Consider the following 19,145-nt stretch of genomic DNA (forward strand, 5'->3'; position numbering starts at 1 on the left):
GAGGACTTTACATCTGGCCTATTTAAAACTAGTTTCACAACAACCCTGATGGGGGGGGGGGTTGTCAGTGTATCTCGGTGTCAGTATGCGAAAACATATTTACTGATGTCATTTTTACATATTCACAAAATCCATGCTCCCACCCTAATCTCCCTCCTCCAGGAAGGATGTGAAGAAATCTCTGCCGGGTTTTTAGCTGGATGCTTCAGACTAGCAAGACACATTTCTCAGATGGTTTCAAGAATCAAAGGTGACTTTCCTGATTTGGCCTTTTGGGGAACAAAGATTTCCCCTGGTTGCTGGGCCCACTAAAATGCATCTAGAGAGGGCACCTAGTTAGGACCCTGACCCCGCACCCCTCTCCCCAGCGGCCACCGCAGACTGACCACTTCATTGTTTTCAATAGGAACTTTCTGCGCCCCCACAACACACAATTCCCTGACTTCCCCTGCAATCACAACACCCCATTTTCAGCACAGCTGGAATCCTGTCTTCTGGACGCCCCACTACCCCTGTCTCATCCCAATTTGACTATTTCTACACAATCAAAAGACCGCTTTAGTGAAACCTTGGCGGAGAGCAGAAATCTACTTTCCCACTTATGGCCTCCCTGGCGTTCCAATCTTAAAGAGAAAGTGGTCGTGTGCGGGACTAGGAATTGAGCTCCACGGCTTCACCCTGGACCTCACAAACCCAGGCGCGTCCACCAGTCCTCCTGAACCACCGGTTACCTCCCCGCCCCCGCCCCAGTCAAACTGAAATTGCTCAACTTGGGGCCTCTTACCTTGACACATTTCCCAAATCATGGCCAAGGGGCAGCTGCTTCTCTGCGTCTCGGTGTCCTGCGAGGCCTAGGAAGGCGCGTGGCTTTAAATCCCACCACCGTGCACTTCTTGAAGATGAACCCCCACCTTTTATGTTTGATACGAAGGGGAGCGAGACAAGTCAAATAATATTACGTGCTGCTCGTAGTATCAGAAAGGAACAAAGGCCAAGAAGCGCGCTGGGGTTCCGGGCTCCCCGGCGGCTTTGACATTGATCGGAAGTGCGCCATCTTGTGGCGGCTGAGCGCCTCGGCGCGGCATGGTGCGCCAGCGCGAAACCTAGAGAGGAGGCGAAGCCGGCTCCAGGCACAGACGCAGGAAGAGAATGTGCCCAGCCCGCTGCTACAGAGATCTCATTTTTACATCTAAGAAATTGCTGCAAAACCCCGGCCGGGTTTATAGCGGCGCATTCCAAATATGCAAATTGGCCGGCTCCGGACGGGTTTACGACCACATTGTCACAGTCATCGGAGGATGGGCTTTTATAGGGCTCAGAAATCAAACCCGGGACCGCCCGCCGCCCGCCACTGAGCAGTTCTGGCTAGACTCTCTCTAGCAACTTGCTAGACTTGGGTTAATCATTAACCGTCCCAAAGGAAGCCTTCCCCTAAACCACGGGCTCCTCTGCCCTCCACTTTTCTGCGCACCCCCACCCCGCCCCCCAGGACGGTCCTTGTTCACCTCTGCGTGTCTATCAGCCTAGACATTCATGCCACCGTCTGTCCCATTCCTCTTTCAGCAACACTTCCCCCTGTCGCGCCAGTTAGACAAACACACAAACAAACAAAGCAGTACTGGGGTTGGGGGGAGTGGGGCCTCTCTCAGATGTGATCCCCTCAGCCCTTCTGGCCCAGCCTGGGTGGCTGAGAAGAGGGTGGGGTGGGGGTGGGGTGACCAACAAAAGGCTCTAGCCCTCAAGGTTATGGGTGAGGTCCAAATTTAAGGCAGAAGTTCAAAGGCAGGATACAAAGAGGGAACTGGCATCTTTCTGCCCCCAAAGGGAAAAGGCAGCCTGGAGCTGAGAAGCTGCGGAGAATGGCCCTGAAACTGTCCTGAGAAGCAGCTTTGCCAGGCACCCACTTTGGTCTCCCTCATGCTGCAGAGATCCTGGCCCCTGCTAGAGTGGTTCTACCACTGTACGACCCCAGCCTGGGCTGAGCCCCATGGATTATCTCTCCAGGGCCTTCTCCCAGGGCTCGTCTGATGAAGCCTCCACATTCCCAGCTCTGAGATGCCCTCTTCCTGGGACCCCACTTCCCTGGAAGGAGCTGCCCATCGCCCTTGGCCCCCTAAATTTGAGTTCTACTGGAGTGAAGTTCTGATTCAGTCACCTCCCCAACCCTGTAGGGGCCTGGAAATTTGTTTTCCCGGAGGTGGGGGGCAGACATTTGGCAGTAAAAGACTTGTAGGGAGAGGAATGTCACACCAGGACCCAAAACTCAACGTTCCATCATCTTTATTTTCCTTGTGCCTTGTTGCCTGTATCCATGTAGGAATGTCCATGGTGGGAGAGAGGAGAGGACCAGAAAAAGACTCCCATGACAAACAGCCCCCCCCCCCGCCCTAGACAATTCTTGACAAGGGACAACTCTACTGGAGGAACTGTTTTTCCTCTGCTCAAGTCCTCAGAGTATGGAGGAAAGAACATCTCGGAGCTTACCATAACACTTTTGGAACATTGCATGAAATTCAAAAGACCCTCCTCCAATTTTTCTGTCCCCCCACAATGCCCTCAAAGGAAAACAGTTAGTGGGTAGGGAGAGAGGAAGTATTGAAACAAAATAGGTTATGGTTCCTTTATTTACAAGTCTTTCCAACACCATCCCTGTATGAAGCATACATTCAAAAATTCTTAGCAGTGAGTGAGTTGAACTGTGGAACACTAACCAGATAGAGCCTTTAAATATTTTCTTCATCATCTCCCTGCCCGCCCCCACCACCTCTACATTGCATCTTTGAAATTTCGCTTTGGTTCTTGCAGGGAAATATATAATATAATATAATATAATATTTATCTTTTAAAATAATTCCAAATGCCTCCCCATTTGGATCTCTGGGAAGATCGCGCAAGGCCTCCCAGCTCAGTTCTGGGATGGAAAAGGGCCTGAACCTGTGTGGGGTCTGAACCTGGTTTTTGAGTGGGGGAGGGAGATCCTGGGGGGGCCTCAAAGCCAGAGCACTGGCCAGGCCAGTTGCTCTGCAGGGAGAAAATCCAAGCGTCAGTGAAGTGTGTGGAGTCTTGGCGAAGCAGCCTCGCTCCACAGGCATTTCCTGCAGAGAACCGGGCCGCAACCCGCAGCAGCCCGGGGTGAAGTCTTTGGCTTTTTGATATCTTCCACCTCCACCTGGGATTGGGCTCCTCTCCGGCCAGGCTTCAGGCAGGAATTGCAGGCCAGGAGGCAGACCCTCCTCCGTAGTAGGGAGAAGTAGGTGGGCTGCAGGAAGCAGCTGCTAACATTTCAGTCCTGGGACAGTTCGGTCAGTGGCAAGGAAGAAGGGACAGCGACGGGGTCAGGGTTGCGGTCTCCCCATAAGGACCAGCGGCCTGGTGCATTTGCGCTCCACCACTTTGACCAGCTTGCTCTGCGAGAAGCAGCCCATTCCGATCATAGGAGACTTTCCCCTCTCCTCTTGCCCCAACCAAACCGGGTTTGGAGATGGCAGAGCCATGTGGAGGGTCTGGGGTCCAGGGTTGTCTCCAGAGAGCCTGGCAAGAGCCTCATCCCCAGACTCAAGCTCTGGTACCTCCAGGGATCCCACACCATTCATGGTAATGAGGCCCAACTCCCAAATGTGACGGTTAGTAGGGATTTTAACCTGGGGTGCCCCAGAGTCCTGTGCTTCCTCCTGCAGGGCAATCTCAGGGCAGCTGCCCACCCCCCCCCTTGCACACCTCCTTTTCTTCCAAAGTCAACTTTTGCCTTGACCTTGTTGAGGGCAAAATCTGCATACAGTCCCCTGCATTGTCAGAAGCCCCCACCCCCACCCCCTGTTGCAGCTGATGGGGGGCCTTAGAGGAGTGGGTTGGCCGAGTAATACTGTAAACGGTCTCTATTAATCTTTTTTTCCTTCATCCTTCGATTCTGAAACCAGATTTTGACTTGCCGGTCGGTGAGGTTGAGCATTCGAGACAGCTGCAGACGCTTCTCTTTGTTGATGTACACGCTGAAGAAGAACTCCCGCTCGAGCTCCCGGATCTGGTACTTGGTATAGGGGCAACGCTTTTTTCGGGTGCGTTGGCCACCTGTGGCGGGCAAGAGAGGCAGGGAGTGAGCCTGTGTAGGGAAGGTGCAGTGGATCCCAGAGCCCCCACCCAACCCCCCAGGACTAGCCTAGGGAAGAAGTTCCACCTAAGCCCAGTCAAGCTCTCCCCAGGCCCTGGCCTTAGACTCCTGCAGGCGACTGGGGCCAGGCTGCAGGCGGGAGGCTGAGCCCCAGATAAAAGGCAACAACTTCCATAGGCCCCCAGGGAAGCGGCTCTGGAGCAGAAAAGGAGGGCTCCTTCCTGCCACCGGCCAGTTTGCCAAGCAGAAGCTGCTTTCAAAGCTGCCTAATGGGGGTTGCCGGCTGCCTCCCGCCTAGCCAGACTAAACAAACTGCCGCCCAGGGACATTTCACCTTCCAGCACCTGGGCGGCCGGTTCCCAAGGCAGTAAAGGCAGCGCCGGCCCCAGCCTTCCAGGCGGCGGCGGTGACCTGGTCCTCTTGAACATCTGGGGCTGCTGCTGGCTCCTGGTCAGCCTGAGTGCTAGCCACCAGTGTCTGCTCCCTGGTCAGTCTCCTGGCTCCAGGGAGGGGGCGATAGAAACCCCCTACCGTGGGTCCTCTCTGGCACAGAGGCCTGTATTTCACCCTGGATCCCAGTGGTGCCATTTTAGAGAGAATGCAGGGGGAAAGGTTTTCCCAAACTACAGTGAGGTCGAACATGCTTCTCTCTCTCTCTCTCTCTCTCTCTCTCTCTCTCTCTCAAAAAAAAAATTTTTTTAAATGAACCCCCACCAGACATTAAAACATTTCTTTTTTGCTTTCGACAGATTAAATAACAATTGTGAATAACATGCAGATGGACAGAAGGCTGCACGTAATTTTCCCCGCGCCAGAGGAAAATGGCTTCCTTTGGACAAAAAGGCCAAGTTTGGGTTAATTTGTTCCTTTTAATATATTGCTGGAGCTAAGCGGGCTATTTTATCTGTGCAACACGCTCCTAGCGCCATCGTTAAACAGCGATGCCTTTGAATCCCGGCCGGGGCTGAAGCCCCGAAGCAACACATGGCTTTTATAAAAATCTCCGGATTACCTCGCTATCAAAGGCTCCTCGAGCCCTTGCAGGGGGAATTCACAGGCGCCCACCTCCGGCGGCTCCCCAGCCCAGAGCTGGCCCCAAGCGGGGCTTAGCTGCCGGGCTTGGGAGCTGAGAAGGGAAAACAGGGAAAAGGGGAGGTATTTTTTTTAAGCTTTTTTTTTTTTTTTTTTTTTTGCAGGCATGCCTTGGCCGGTGGGTATTTCACGGCCAATTTCAGCACTCGCCACGTGATCCCGCCTTTTATAACAAAGTTTTGTTGGGGGAAACCTAAAGGCCCTTCATAAACCTTATATGCTTATAAAACAGCATATAAAAATTTAACAGCGGTGCTGCGCTAGATTTCCAACTCCCCTTTCATAAAGCGCGGGGCGCTGCCTTTATACGTACTGGAGCCGCCGGCCTTGTCCTCAGTGTGGCCGGAAGACGACTCGGGGCTGCTGCTGCTCTCGGGCCGCCGCCGCCGCTCCTTGTCCTCGGCCGCCGCCGCCTCTCGGCAGCCGCCGCCGCCGCCGCCGCCGCCGCCGCCGTCCGAACTTGAAGTTGCCGGCGCGCCCGTGGCCGCTGCCGCCGCCGCCGCCACCGCCGCCGCCGCTGATGCTGCGGAGGTCGCCGCGGCCGCCGGGGGCCCCTTCTCGGCGCTCTTGTCCCCGGGGTAGTCGGAGGAAGCGAGGTTTTCCGGGGTGCCGTAGGCCGTCTCGAAAAACTGGTCGAAAGCCTGGGGCAGGACGCCGTTCCTGCCGACCGTGCTATAGAAATTGGAGGAGACGGCGGGGGTGGGGTGGTGGTAGACGTTGGCCGAGCTCTTGGCCAGCACGTCGCCAGGCACGCCGGGCGCGCTGGGCGCCTGCAGGCAGTCTCTGTGCACGAGCTCGTCCGCGGAGTAGCAGTGGGCCAGATTGCCGCGGGGGTGCCATTTAGTGGCGGGCTCAATGGCGTACTCCCTGAAGGTCACTTCGCGCACGGGTTGGACTTGGGGCAGGTTGGAAGAGTAGGAGTATGTCATTGGGCGCGAAGACGGGGTCTGGGGCAGAAAAGAAGGGAGGCTGGAGAAATCTGGACCCGAGACGTAGTAAGTACAACTTGGCAAATACATGTTAGAGGAGCAGGGACCACGCTCATCAAAATCCATCATTGGGCTACCTTGGGCTCTCCGCAGTAGCCGAGCTTAACATGATTCTCCACTGCAGCTGCCTCTTTGAAGCGGATCCGTGAAGTAGAAATTTGGAGACGTAAGCTGACGTGGAAATCTATCCCCATCCTTAGCAGGGAGGTGCTGGTCATGTGACCCGATGTTGAAATTGACAAGCTGCGAGCTAGTCTCAGGCTTTTTTTTTCCCCTTTCCTTTTTTTTTTTCCTTCCCCCTCTCCCTTTCCCTCCCTCCCCGGCTTCCTTTCTTTGTAGCCACCTCAGGGGAAGCAACAGATCGTCACTCGGTGTTCTCACCGAAAGCACGTAATCGCTGGTGTAACTCATGTTGGCTGAGGGGCCTCCCGGTGAGCCGAGAGGCTGGGGTGCGCCCCCAGTGCCGCTCGCCAGTGCTCAGCTGCACACTCCTGACCCTCGAATGCGCCCTGGGCGGCGTGAGAGCCCGGCTCCCGCCACCCACCCGTGCCCCCCGGCAAGGGGTACCCCAGGTTGGGGGGTGGCCGGGCGGGGAGGCGCCCGCTGCTGGCCCGCGCTGGGCCCTGGTGGAATCTATTCTGGAGGCTCCCGTGCGCACCTCCTTCTTCGCGGTCCCCCTCCCACAGGTTTGCTTGGGAACCACTTCTGCCTCCAGCTCTGGCGGGACCCCCTCCGGGGCCAGGGTTCACGGCGTGGATGTGCCTGCCTCGTGGCTCTCCCGATTTGCACGGTGACTTGATTACACGCTCGCATTCATGGGCACTTCCGAAGCGCTTTAGTGCCTTCCGTCCCTAAACCGCCAACAACCCACAACCCGGGCGGCTTCCCCCCGCGGTTTGTCAGGGATCCGCAGGTCCCCGAAGGGCCTTCGTCTTACCCGGGATCCAACACCCCTTCATCCTCTCTGTCGGTCTCTTCACCCCATTCCCTACCCTTTGGAGCATCCCTTTCCTCCTGGCTGTCAGCTGGGGGCCCCGAGTCCCTCCACAGAGCCAGAGGCATATGCGGGGCCGAGCCGCCGCGCGACCGTCTGTCTGCCTGCCTGCCGGGTCTTTTGGAGCTGAGGACTCGGAAACGCAGCAGTAAAGGCGAGCCCTGGGCTGCTTTGAAGGCGCTGCCGTCTGAGGAGCCTTCTCCTGGGTATGCTGCACCTTGGGGAGGGGGGGGAGCATTAGGTTTCTAGTGGCGCTGCAGAGCTGTAGAGAAAATGGGGTGGGGGGTTGCAAACAGGAGCTGAGGGCTAAGGAGCTGCCAGGCAGAGGAACTCGCTTCCTCTCCTTCCTCTGCACCGGGAGAAAGCTGGGATGTTCTGGGCAGAAATTGTGTCTCTGTCCTTTCTTGCTGCGCACCCTACAGATGGGACACAAAGCAAAAGCCCTGAGGCAGCGCATCCCAACTCCCCGAGCTGGATCCCCAGCTCACCTTGAAAAGACCAGGTTTGAGCTCCAGAAAGAGTTAGAGGTGGCCGGAGTGGTTTAGTACTTTCTTAGGAATAGGAACAAAAATGACCACCCCGAAAGGAGATGGCAAAAATGCTTGCTCCCCTGCCGGACTGAATGAACCGTTTCTGGTAGAAGTGAAAGAAGAGCGGTCTGCTCAGCCAGGCTGTGGGGAGGGGCCGCCTGCTGCTCCCCCCAACCTTTCCTCTTGGAAGGAGTTGGCTGTTGCTGAAGGGAAGTCAAAAGCTGAAAAAGGGATAACCTTTTCCCTTTCCCCGTCCAGGAACTAACCGAAGGTATTTATATATCTTGGGGAGATTTAGAGTATAAACTCTAAGATCTTTGGTATTTAAGTGTCAGCATCGATTTATTTATTTATTGCTGAGCTGACTGTAACTGACTCAATAACAAATCTAATCATGTATTGCCCTGGCAAAGAAATATTCTCGGTTATGTATTTTCTCCAAATGATGACCTACCATTGCATTTGAATACCCGCTGTAAATATCAATAATATCGAGTAATTACTCTGCAGTGGAGTAAACTAATTTATTAGCATTACTGTTTATGTGGTTCCGACCCCCTCTTTTACGAAGGCTGCTTATCACAAATCAAACTACTCCGACACATTGGTTTAATGAACTCTTTATTCCGGATTTGCTGCAAGAACTTCCAACCCCGTGAATCTCCGAGAGCTGAACTTGAAAGCATTTGTGCCTCTTCAGTTTCATGGAGTTCATCCACGGAGCTCTGTGCAGAGGGCAGCAGTATAAGAAACGGCTGGTGGGAAGGAGGTGGATGGGGAAGAGGCGCTTGAGACCTCCTAAAGCTGGGAATCACAGGCACAAAATTGCCCTGCCGTGAAAAAACTTCAATTCCAGCCGTGACCAACAAGGCAAAATATTTATTTCTCCACAGCGTCTTTCTCAAAGGCACAAAATAAAAGGGAGAAGGAGAGGGTTTTCGAACAGCAGTCTTTGAGCTTTCCCTGATGTGATTTTTGGCTATCCCCGACTCTCCCCCACTGTCCCCAGCAGCCCACCCAGTCCCCGCCACCCAACCTTCAAACAAAAGGAATGCATGAGGGGTTTCAGTGACTGGGCCCTAACAAAGGCGCCACCGTAGCGGGGACTCGCCCCGCCCCTGGGTGAAAGCAAACAAATTCTTGCACTTGTATTAGGGCTTTTAAGACTATAATTGAACCCGGGGCGTCTAGGAGAACCGAAAACAGTTCTAGACAGACCTGGGGTTTTATAGCAGTTTTGGCAATCAACTTCAGCTTGTGCCTGAAGGAACTGGCCGTGGTGGCCCACCAGCAGGGGGGACGCCAGGCCGCCTCCCCCAGCTGCACACACGGCTCCCCTCCTAATTAGATCGGTTTCCCCATTGGTGCCAGGGAAGTTGGGGGGGGGGGAAGATCCCTGCTGAAAGGTGGAGATGGGGGAAGGAGCTATTCTGCATACCTAGTGCCAGCCACCTCCTTGAGCGCCAACCCGAGGGTGCGAGGGTGCGGGCTGATCCTGATCCCTTGGGTGACAGTAGGAGACAAAGACATTCCCTGGAGAGGCTGAGGCTGAGGCGGAGAAATGCGCGGACACAGCATGGTAGGCAATTTGGAAGGTGCTGCTGAAGCAGGGTGTGGAAGAGACTTGCAGCCTGGAAGATTGTGTGTGTGTGTGTGTGTGTGTGTGTGTGTGTGTGTGTGTTGGGGGGCGCTTCTGGCAAGATGGGTGACGGGAAAGCTTTTCAGGTCAGAAGGGAAAGCTCCTTGGAGCCACTTGAAGCTTTAAATTCCCCAGCAGGGACAGAAGGGGGTGCTCAGATCCTCAGGGCCAAGGTAGTGTTCCTCCTGCTGTAGTGCTGGGGTGGAGAGGGTGGGCTCAACTCTTGATGATCACACCAGATCTTGTGCATGAAGGGTAGGCAAAGCACTGAGTTCTGGGCTTTATTTTACTTTGCTTCGTGAGCTTAACTGACTCTTCTTTGCAGGAGACCCAACAGCGGAACTGAGTCTCCTGAGAGGACTCCCAGGAGCCGGGTGCTCCGGAAGGCCAAATTTCTCCAGGACGCTGTGCCAGGCCGGCGAGCCTGTGCCATTGGCCTGAAGGCGGCTTTCCCATGAGCTGTTTTTTTTTTCCTCCGGAGTTCCACAGCTAGGGGCCATCTCCAGAAAACAGTCTTCAGCGCGTTTCCTTTCATCGTCATCCCGCGGCCTCGGGCCGCTAATGCAAGAGGCCAAAAAATGTTTTGGAGGAAGAAAAACAAAGGCAGGAAGTGGCGGCGGCCTGGCGGTGCGTGTGTGTCTGCGGAGAAGGGAGGGGGCCTTTTTTTTTCATCTCTTCTAGTTGTTTCCCCAAATTTCAGGATCTACGCAGCCCTGGCGGGGCGGCCACGGCTCCCCGCGCAGAATTTGGAGGATCCCCGTAGTGTGCGAAGCGGCTCTCACGGCGATTTACTCAGCAAACCCAAGCGAGTCGTTCCGAAGTTTCCTTTGATTTAGCCCCAAAGGTGGTGGCTGGGGGTTTGCGTGGGGGCAATTGGGGCTGTAGGCGGCGCCCCCTTGATCCTCAGCTAGCGGAGCGCGTCCCAGGCCGGACAATTCCTGCGCGCCCTCCGCTCCTCCATGATCCTTCTCCGAAGGGATCTCGGAATAAAATGTGCCCAGGTGCCTGCCCAGCACTGCAGCCTCCGCTTCTTTTTGCAGCCCCGAGCCGGCAGCAGCAGCAGCGGGAAGCGTCCGCAGGTGGTCTTGGTGCGGTCTTGGTGTACGCGGGGCTCCTTGAGATCTTTTTCATCCAGGATGAGTTGGAGATATTTCCAGCACTGTCATTTGAGAGTCGCGAGCAGAAAGGACTGTCATTCCATAGGCACCTTAACCCCTTGCTGATTTCAAGGGCAGATAGAGCTGGGGACACAGTGACCATCCCTGCTCTACCAGGTTACCTTTGTTTCTCTTTGATGCTGGCTTGAGTGTCCGTCCACAGAAGATTTTTGCTCCCGAAATTCGAGCACTTGGAGCTCTCAGGGCTTCCTTTGCCCACTGTGGAGTGCTCAGTGTGAAGGCCAGTACCAGGCTGTCCTGGAGCATTCCCTCCCCAGATGCCACCTGGGCATCTCCCTAAGGCTCCTGCTGGCCTGCCCGGGGCCCTGTCCCTCTCCAGCCTACACTCCCCTCCTGCCTCGTTGGACGAATCTCCTAGGGTGAGCATGAGCTGAGGTGCCAATGGAGGGCACCCAGTACTCAGGTACAGAGAAGGGCGAGCTGTTAGGTCTCCAGTGTCTCCTAATTCAATGCCCTCCTCCCCCCTCCCCTACCCCCACCAACACACACACACACACTCCGGATCTCTTATCTCCTGAACTCTCCATTCCAAGGCACTCTGAGTTCATTCTTCCCTCCCTCCCTCCCTCTTTCATCAATAGGACATCCTCATCCTGCCAGTGCCTGCCTTCCTGGGAAGGCAGTGGGGTGCAGCAGCCATCCTGAGAGGCCCCAGACTCTTTTGCTGGAGCAGACATATTCTCAAAGAGCTACCTCCTTTACCTGTGGAAAGCTTACAATACCTGTTGGGGTTTTGTTTTTGTTTTTGCCTCTTATTGTTCATCTGAGCATCTATCTTCCTCTGTGCTTACACCTCCACTGGATTCTAGAAGACAACACAGAAGATACTTTCAGTCCTGGTGATCATACTGCATGCAGTGGGGCCTTGGGTAGAAACCATCACTGAGCTCTTCCTGGAGTTGGACAAAAGACCCCTATGGGGCGCTGTCTCCTTTCCAGCAGGAGTTTCCCTGCAGGTACAGCTGCTCTCCATGGTTAGCCAAAGGAAAGAGCTTTCCGGAAGACTAGGATGACCTCCCAGAGATAGAAACCCTCTGTCTCTTGGCCAACCGATCACCTCTCCAGGTGCTTCCCAGAGGCCTCACTGCAGCTGAAATAAAAGATCGGGTCCTGCCATCACTCCAAGGTGGAGGTATTGGCAAATTTATCTCCTGGGTGAGGTGTGCGGCCAGAAAGCTCCACTGCTCTTCCCTACAGCACAGGATGTGGCCTTATGGTTGGGAACAGTCTCACTACAGGTCAGGTCCTCCAGTAGTCCCTTCCTCTAGACATAAAGGGGTGCAGATGAAGGTCTCAGGCACCTTAGGAATTGGGTTTTGATTGAGTTGAGTGGGCCCCAATGGATGGGAGGGAGGAGGGTTACTTCCTTTGAGAAAAAAAAAGCTATTTATATTTTTATTGTTGCTGACTCATGAGGGAAGATTTTTCTTTCCCTGCAGAGCGGGAACAAACCGGGTGGAGGGAAGTTGGAAAAGCAAAGTTCCAGATCTTAGCCTCTGCCTTTCCTTGGAAACTTCGGCCCAAACGGGTTTCCCCCAGTAGAACGTGTTTTAAATAAAGACGATAAACAACAGTGACCTACCGGGGGCAGGCAGGACAGCCTTGGTTCTGGGGTGATGATCCTCACTGCTCTGGCCCCAAATGACAGCAGCCTCCGAGGGCAGATCTGGCTCCCTCTGTTTGGACCGCAGCAGAGCAGCGGTGATCCAAGACACACTCCAGGTTTGAGAAGAGCAAGCACCCTTCCTACCCAACCCAAGCCCAGCATGCCCAGACAAAGTTTCCAGAGTACCTTCCAGTGTCCCCACTCACTATACTGTAACAGAGGGGTCAAGCCCAACTCTTCTGTCTTCTGTGAAAAGAAGGTGAGATCATTTGCAGGGCCTCCTTGAGTCACCTGGAGCAATAAGCTCAGGGACAGTAGGATTTAAGGGATAAGGCAGGCGGCTGTGCCTGCAGAGGGCTCCCAGCCCTCAACCCCCTACCCCCTCACCTCGCCTCCTGATGTCAGGAAGGAGGTTCCTGAGGGTTAGGAATTTTAGTTTTATCATTTGCGCTCCTTGACCCAGATTTTATTTGGGAGAATATCAAAGGCCTTCCCCCAGAGTCCGGCACTGCCTGCACCTCGGGACTTCTTAGACAGTCCCTCTCCTGCCGCCTAGCTTTCCTGTCCTAGTTCTGGCCTACAGGGCTCTGCCGCCCGCCCGACCCGTTATTCCTACCGGAGGCAAGAACTCGGATCCAGCCACCACCGCTGCGTCCGCTGCAGGCACTGCCTCTTCTCGCAGGGGTGCAGGCCTCCAGGCTCCAAGGTCGTCACGCACCCCCGCCACCCCCCCCCCCCCCCCCCCCCGCTCCAGCTCTCGGAGTGCAGGGTGTCACAGCCCCGATTCTTTTCAATAGGGTGGGGAACGCGGGCGCTGGAAACTAAAAAGAAGAACCGGTGCTTCCAGTCTGCGAGCCCAGGCTGCACGCACACGCTTGAAGCAGGCGGCGCTGGTGGCAGCCGCGGAGCATGGCCCTGACCGTGGAGGCGGCCATGGCGCCGAGGACTTGACCTTTGAGCTGCGCGGGGAGGGCGCTGGCCAAGCTGCTGGGGCGGGGGGAATGGAGGGGACTCTGCAATCTCGGGCGTCTCCCACCCAATCGCAGACCGGACAGGCCACCCAGTCGCGCCGCTCACCCCCACTCCCCCTCCCTCTCCGTTTTGTGCACTGCCTGGAGACCCGCCGTCCGAACAAAGCCCCCATCCTGCCTGGTTCTCCCCACCCGGTCTGCGCGCTCTGGTCCCCAGTTTCCCTAGGCCAAAGGGATCCCCCCATAGTCAGCGCTACAAGCCTCTCCCCATCTCTCTCTTCTTTGAGTGACCCCAGCCTTACTGCTGGGGTGGGCACCCGCATCCTGCCTGTGCCAACCGTCCCCCGCTACAGGTCCGAGCCACCAGCTGCCAGGGCCGGAGGGTGCAGCCGAACCGCGCGGGACGCACTGAGCTTCGACACAGCTTTCGGGGCCCGCGGGAGCCCGGGACTAGCCCGGGCGCCCGCAGTGGCCGCTCAGGCCCACAGCGCGGGACCCTGCGTGTCCAGGTCGTTGTTCCACTGCTTCGGGGCTCACTCCAACCCATAGCCACAAACTCGGCAAGCGGACGTATTTGGGAGAGAAAAACACGGATGCCTTTCAGCCGGTCTCAGAGCCCCTTTTAGAGAAAGGGCTCCTGTCAAGTTTTATTTCCCGTTGCAAACCACCTTCCACGCTGCCAAGAATTAAGACAGGGAGAGATTAAATACACCGATTATTCTCTTGGGGAGGGAGAGGCGGGGCGAAGAAGAGGGCACCCGCACCAGACATTCATTCCACTTGGCTCCTCCGCATCAAGTAACGCCTGCAGAGACCGCGGGGTGCGTTCGACCGGCGGTGACGTCAGTCTGCAGCTGCGGGAGTGACCGGCCGGCGCGGGTCTCGGGGGTCCCAGGGTCGGGCCGCGCTCTGCCTCCTCCCCACCCCACCAGGCCTCGAGTGAGGTCGCCCTCGCAGGCTTTGGGCCTCGCTGTGCATGGAGGGTTTCAAGCCTGGCCTCGGTTTTTGCGGGTCGCCACCTCGGCGGGCGCCGGAGTGTGGGCAGCGTCGCGCCCGCCCGCGGTCCACGACCCCGCACTGTCCTGCGCGGCGCCGCACCGCGGCTCGCGAAGCTTTGAGCATCTCAGACCCGCGGAAACAACGCTCTTTGCCCTGTCCATACAGCTCTTCCGCAATGCGACGCAGCGGGCAGAAATTAAATCCATGGTGTCAAGGCCTGAGCTGCTACCACCGAGGAATTTTGTTTTGTTAGCGTCTTCTGTTTTTTAAAAATTAACAAATAAATAAATAAATAAATAAATAAAAAGCCAGCACCTTTCAGACGTCCGGCGGCCCTCGAGGCGCTCGCTCGCTCGGAGCTAAGAGGCTGAGAGGATAATGGGTACTTATTTCCATATAGCACGAACGGGAGGCTAGGTGGTTATTCGCCCCAACGCCTAGCAGATGAAAACTCAATTAGTGAACCTATCCTTAAACCGAGGCCTAAATCTGCCCAGGTCGCTTGAGTAACGCTCCACGTTTGCTTATGAAAACTGGGATGTGAGCTACTAGCTGCACGTTTCTCTGATTTTCAAGGTCTTGGGTGGCTGACACGCATTTGATCAACTAAAAAGGAATGCGCATAAATCAACAATCCGCTAGCGGTTTCTAGGTGGAGGCCCGCAAATCCGGAAGGGCGCCTCTCCACCCGCTGGGTGAGCTGGGGCTTAGCTGCGGCCCGGCAGAGGCCTCCTCCTCGGCTCCCCAACTCTGCCCTACTCCTCAATGCTCAGCTATATGCAGATGCAAGTGGCCCTTCAAACCCGGAGCAGGGTGCGACCTGAGTCTTGGGATATACAGGGAAATGAATCTTCAACACCCGCACATTGCATCTCTCACCCTTAGTCGAATTTCCCTGCCTCCTGAATGTTTAGGAAATTTCATTGAAGTTGATGTTTTCAAATATGACTAAGTTTCTCTACCCCTTTCTGCAAGATTATTTGTGTTCTACTAAATTTTTAAAAAATAGATGACTTCAACTCTGCATCAGGCATAATTAGCAGTGACTTTTTACAATTGTCCACTTAAAACCTTTGTAATTCTGACAGTGTTAACAGAAAATGGGAAAAGCGAGGTGCTTATTTTTTAGTCCCATATTCACAATATGTTTTTTAAAGAAAATGTCAATATGACAGGTCGTGAAGAGATTCAAGTCCTTGCTACTTGAAAACAGCTCAGTCTAGTTACTTCCATATTTACCATATCGTATTAATAAGGTCACTTTTAGGAATAAAAAATAAAAAGAAATCAGCTCTTTAACAGTATTATTCTGTGTCTGACTCGATTATTTCTAGATGGAGGTTTGGGTGCGACCGCACATCTTTCTTCCCCTAAAGGTTTAGAATAATTATCCTTTTGCTGTTAGGGAGTCATCCTAATCCATGCTTACTTTGGGCTATATGGCAGATACAGGGGAATTTTAACTCTAAAGGGAATTCGGTCATATCAACCTTCTCACCAATCATTTTAAAACTGGGGAAATGAACTCTGAAATATCTTCTATCATTCATTTCAAAAGCTGGAGAGAGAGAAATGGAAGGCTGCTACTTTACCCAGAATTCCTGTGGCTGCTAGGCCTCCTTCCTAGGCCTGGGGCTCAGAAAGAATATTCCTTAAATTCTCAAGAAAAATATTCCTGCCAGCAGAAGAGTCCTTTTGGAGCACTTCGTAAACATATCCAACTGATCCAACTTTTCAGTACAGGGCTGTTCCACCACTTCAAACCTTTGGGGAGTAAGCTGCTACTATGGCTTGATGGCAGTCCATCTAGAACTGTGCAGCAAGATGAGGGCAGCTGATATGAAGCATCATTTTAATTTGTTTCCACAAGTAGTGCAAAAATCCTCAGGGCAGCAAAATTGGATTGCGTGTCACAGAATCATGCCATACATGTGTTTGAAGGCCACACTGGTTTGGAGAAAGATTTAGAAACTCCCCAACACACACACACACACACACACACACACACACACAAACACACACACACAGACTTCTCCAGCCCACCCCACCCCTCAGTTTTAAGTCTTTGGGTTGGAGAGATTTCCATCTGCTGTGTTTGTGATCAACCAATATTATTTTCCATAAAATGAGGAATAGGGTTTTTGACTGACAGTCGCTTTCCTCTAGCCACATGGTTTAGTGTAAAGATGAAGTTTATCTTTTTCCCCTTCCTCAAAATTCTATGTCATAAGGCACCCGGATCCACATTTCTGTGCAAACATGTAATAGGTAACATACACATGCAGCAGTCTGTATCTCTAAATATTCTAAACATGTGTTACGGGGGGGGGGAGGAGTCAATAACAAGGAGATATAACAATCATTGCCATTTTGATGGTGGTTGCTAACGTTAAAGGTTAACAACCTCTTCTGCAAATCAGATGGTGGGTTTGCCAGCATCATAATAAAATGTTACCATCATTATAAAATGTTACCCACACCGGAATGGCTCTCATCTCTGAGGATAATGCTCTTCCTTTATCCTATGATGGTCATTTTGTTGATACGAGATATTTAAGCTCCCTGCCCTGACCTTTGTAGAGGTGGGTTTCTTTGAATTTCTAAAATGTAACTCTAGAACTCTAGACTTAGCGAGGCATCTGAAACGTTTTATTTGCCGTATAGACTACCCAATAGCTCTAATTAGGATGGCAGACCACCTTGGAAGGTAAGAGCAGGGACAGAGTGGCTATTTAAGAACACCTCTTAAACAGTCCTCAAAACTATGTGTAGCTTTAAAGCATATCTATAGATCTCGGATGGAGAGAGCAAGGCATTGTGAAGATAAACCAAACTTCCGCAATTCAAGAAAAGAAGCAAGACTTCATATGTGAAGTACATTTTGTACCTCACCTCTAAAAATCACTTTAAATAACAAAATCTTGGGTTATCAGTAATTAATCATATTCTATCTGTACAGATTCTACAGATACATATACAAGCACACACAAGCACTGATATGCAAATGCATACATGTATAAACATATATGATATATATCCACATATATACAGGCACTTGTATAACTTACATATATTCAAATTTGCTCCATGTGGAGTCGAAGAAATGAGTACTAAATTTCTAAAACAGGGAATCAAGGAGGTAAAACCTTCTGATTCCCTTGGAGCTGAAGAATTACAAGAAATCTTGTCAACGCGAGGTGGCGCCCTTGATCTACTAATCCAGTTGAGGCCAATTCATGAGCTGTCAAAAGTCAAGGTCACAAATTGTCTTTTTTTTTTTTTTTGTCAAGGTCAAGGTTTAAGGCCTTTTCTACTCCTGTCATTTCGGCAAATATCAAAACCTCCCATTTCAGACACATGCAGACCCAATGGCAGAATTTAAAATACGACAGCCTCAGCATCCCTGATACTAGACAACTGTTTTTCATTTTCCAGAGGAAGCCTGGGAATTATACTGTCTTTTTCTCCTTTCTTTTTTAGTCTTCCTTTCAGAATATCTGATATTTTAACCTTATTCAAGTTCTTATCTTAATTTTTAAGATTTTAGTTATGAGAGATTTCTCCCTATGCTTAAAAATTTGTACTAAAAAAATTAATAAGCGCTGAATAATATAAAAAATAATGGCCCTGTGGTTTGTATAGGACAAACCTGCTCCTTTTCTTTTGGTATAGTGTTTAGTATAGAAAAATAAGGATTATTTTCTTCAGATTTTAATTGCAGTGACTGTTTTATTAAGATAATTAATACACTATATTACTATCTACAGATCTAAGATTTTTATTATCATTTTTAGTAGAAATATTTGAAAAGCAGGTGCACAAATACATTTTCACAGTGTGCTGAGTTGTCTTTATTTACAAGATAGCATTTTATAGTGACTATGAACAAAATGAATGTATGGACTGAAATAACTGCTGATTAAAGGTGTGCTGTGAAAAAGGGAGTCCTAAACTTTCTAATGAAGTCTCAGAGTACAATTAACAAGGAGAAAATACTAATATCTTAGTAGATCCAAATAGAGAATGTAAACATCTAAATGTTCCAGGGCAATGGATTGCGGCTGTGAATTTTCTAAATCTTAAAAAAAAAATAGGAGAAATAATTTCTCCAGCAACAATTTTGTTAAATATTGAAAACTACCAACTTAAATTGAAAACTAATTGTGTCCAAACCGATGTTCATCCTGTTGAGGGTTTCTCAGAGCATCTGAAGGGAATACTGCGAATCATCTTGATACTTTCAATGTATTTTTTTTAAAAGATCTCAAATCTTTTGGAAGTAAATTATACTGGGCAGAACAGAGAGCCCAGCCACACACCAAATAGTTTTAGGCAACTAGAAATTATGATCAGAAGGCTATTTCCAAGCTGGGGTTCCCTTTTAGTCTGAAAGACTCAGCTGGCTGTATTAACTTCCAAGACAAATGACCCTACTGGAAAAGACTTGCTCCCTTCCCCCCCTTCAAAGTAAATAGTCCAAGATCATTATTTCAGTGCCTCCTTCTCTTCCTCCCTTTAGATCTACGCATGACACGTTTTTCCAGAACATACAATGGTAGGAATTTCAGAGATTTACCTGAGCAGTCACTTAACATGCAAAGGGGTGAGCGGTGGCCATCCAAAGGACAGGCAGATCTTTAGCAACAGCCTCTTGTTTTGTGACCAACTTTTGAATTATTGCCATGATAGCATGGTGTCCTCCCATATAATGGTCACATAAATACTTACAAGATTTCAGTATATTTGCAACTTATCTGAAATTGCGTCTTTGGGGTTTGACGTCTGACTCTAGAGTTTGTCAGTTAACGGTCTTGGAAGGGCAGACAGAATTGGCAATCTTTGCCATTTCTTAGAGTTCTGGAAAAGAGTTGTAGATTCCACTAAGGAGAAAGATCCCCTCAGGAGGGCGAAATGACAGTCTCTCTCTTTTTCTCCTTCCCATTCTTCATTTATTAGTAAGCCTTACAATCAATATCTAGGCCAAGGAACCAGTTCTGAAGGGTTTCTTCAAGTTGCCCTCTTGCTCCCATTTTAATCCA

General features: G+C 51.7%; 1 protein-coding gene across 1 annotated transcript; it reads right to left on the reverse strand.

Annotated features, from left to right (window-relative positions):
- Positions 1-3,835: 3,835 nt before the first annotated feature.
- Positions 3,836-6,273, reverse strand: HOXA11 (homeobox A11). The gene is made up of 2 exons (XM_056118599.1): positions 5,514-6,273; positions 3,836-4,068 (listed from the first exon to the last, which is right to left on the reverse strand). The coding sequence occupies exons 1-2, from the start codon at positions 6,256-6,258 to the stop codon at positions 3,836-3,838; spliced, it is 978 nt and encodes a 325-aa protein (XP_055974574.1). The 5' UTR covers positions 6,259-6,273.
- Between the last annotated feature and the right edge of the window lie 12,872 nt (positions 6,274-19,145).

The sequence above is a fragment of the Sorex fumeus genome, unplaced genomic scaffold (assembly GCF_029834395.1).
Source record: "Sorex fumeus unplaced genomic scaffold, SorFum_2.1 ptg000037l, whole genome shotgun sequence".
NCBI classification, from domain to species: Eukaryota; Metazoa; Chordata; class Mammalia; order Eulipotyphla; family Soricidae; genus Sorex; species Sorex fumeus.

Excerpts from the sequence above, each read along its gene's own strand:
- HOXA11 (XM_056118599.1), bottom strand. The coding sequence starts at position 6,258 with ATGATGGATTTTGATGAGCGTGGTCCCTGCTCCTCTAACATGTATTTG. Across the intron at positions 4,069-5,513 it reads GGACAAGGCCGGCGGCTCCA|GTGGCCAACGCACCCGAAAA; the intron begins GTACGTATAAAG and ends TGCCCGCCACAG.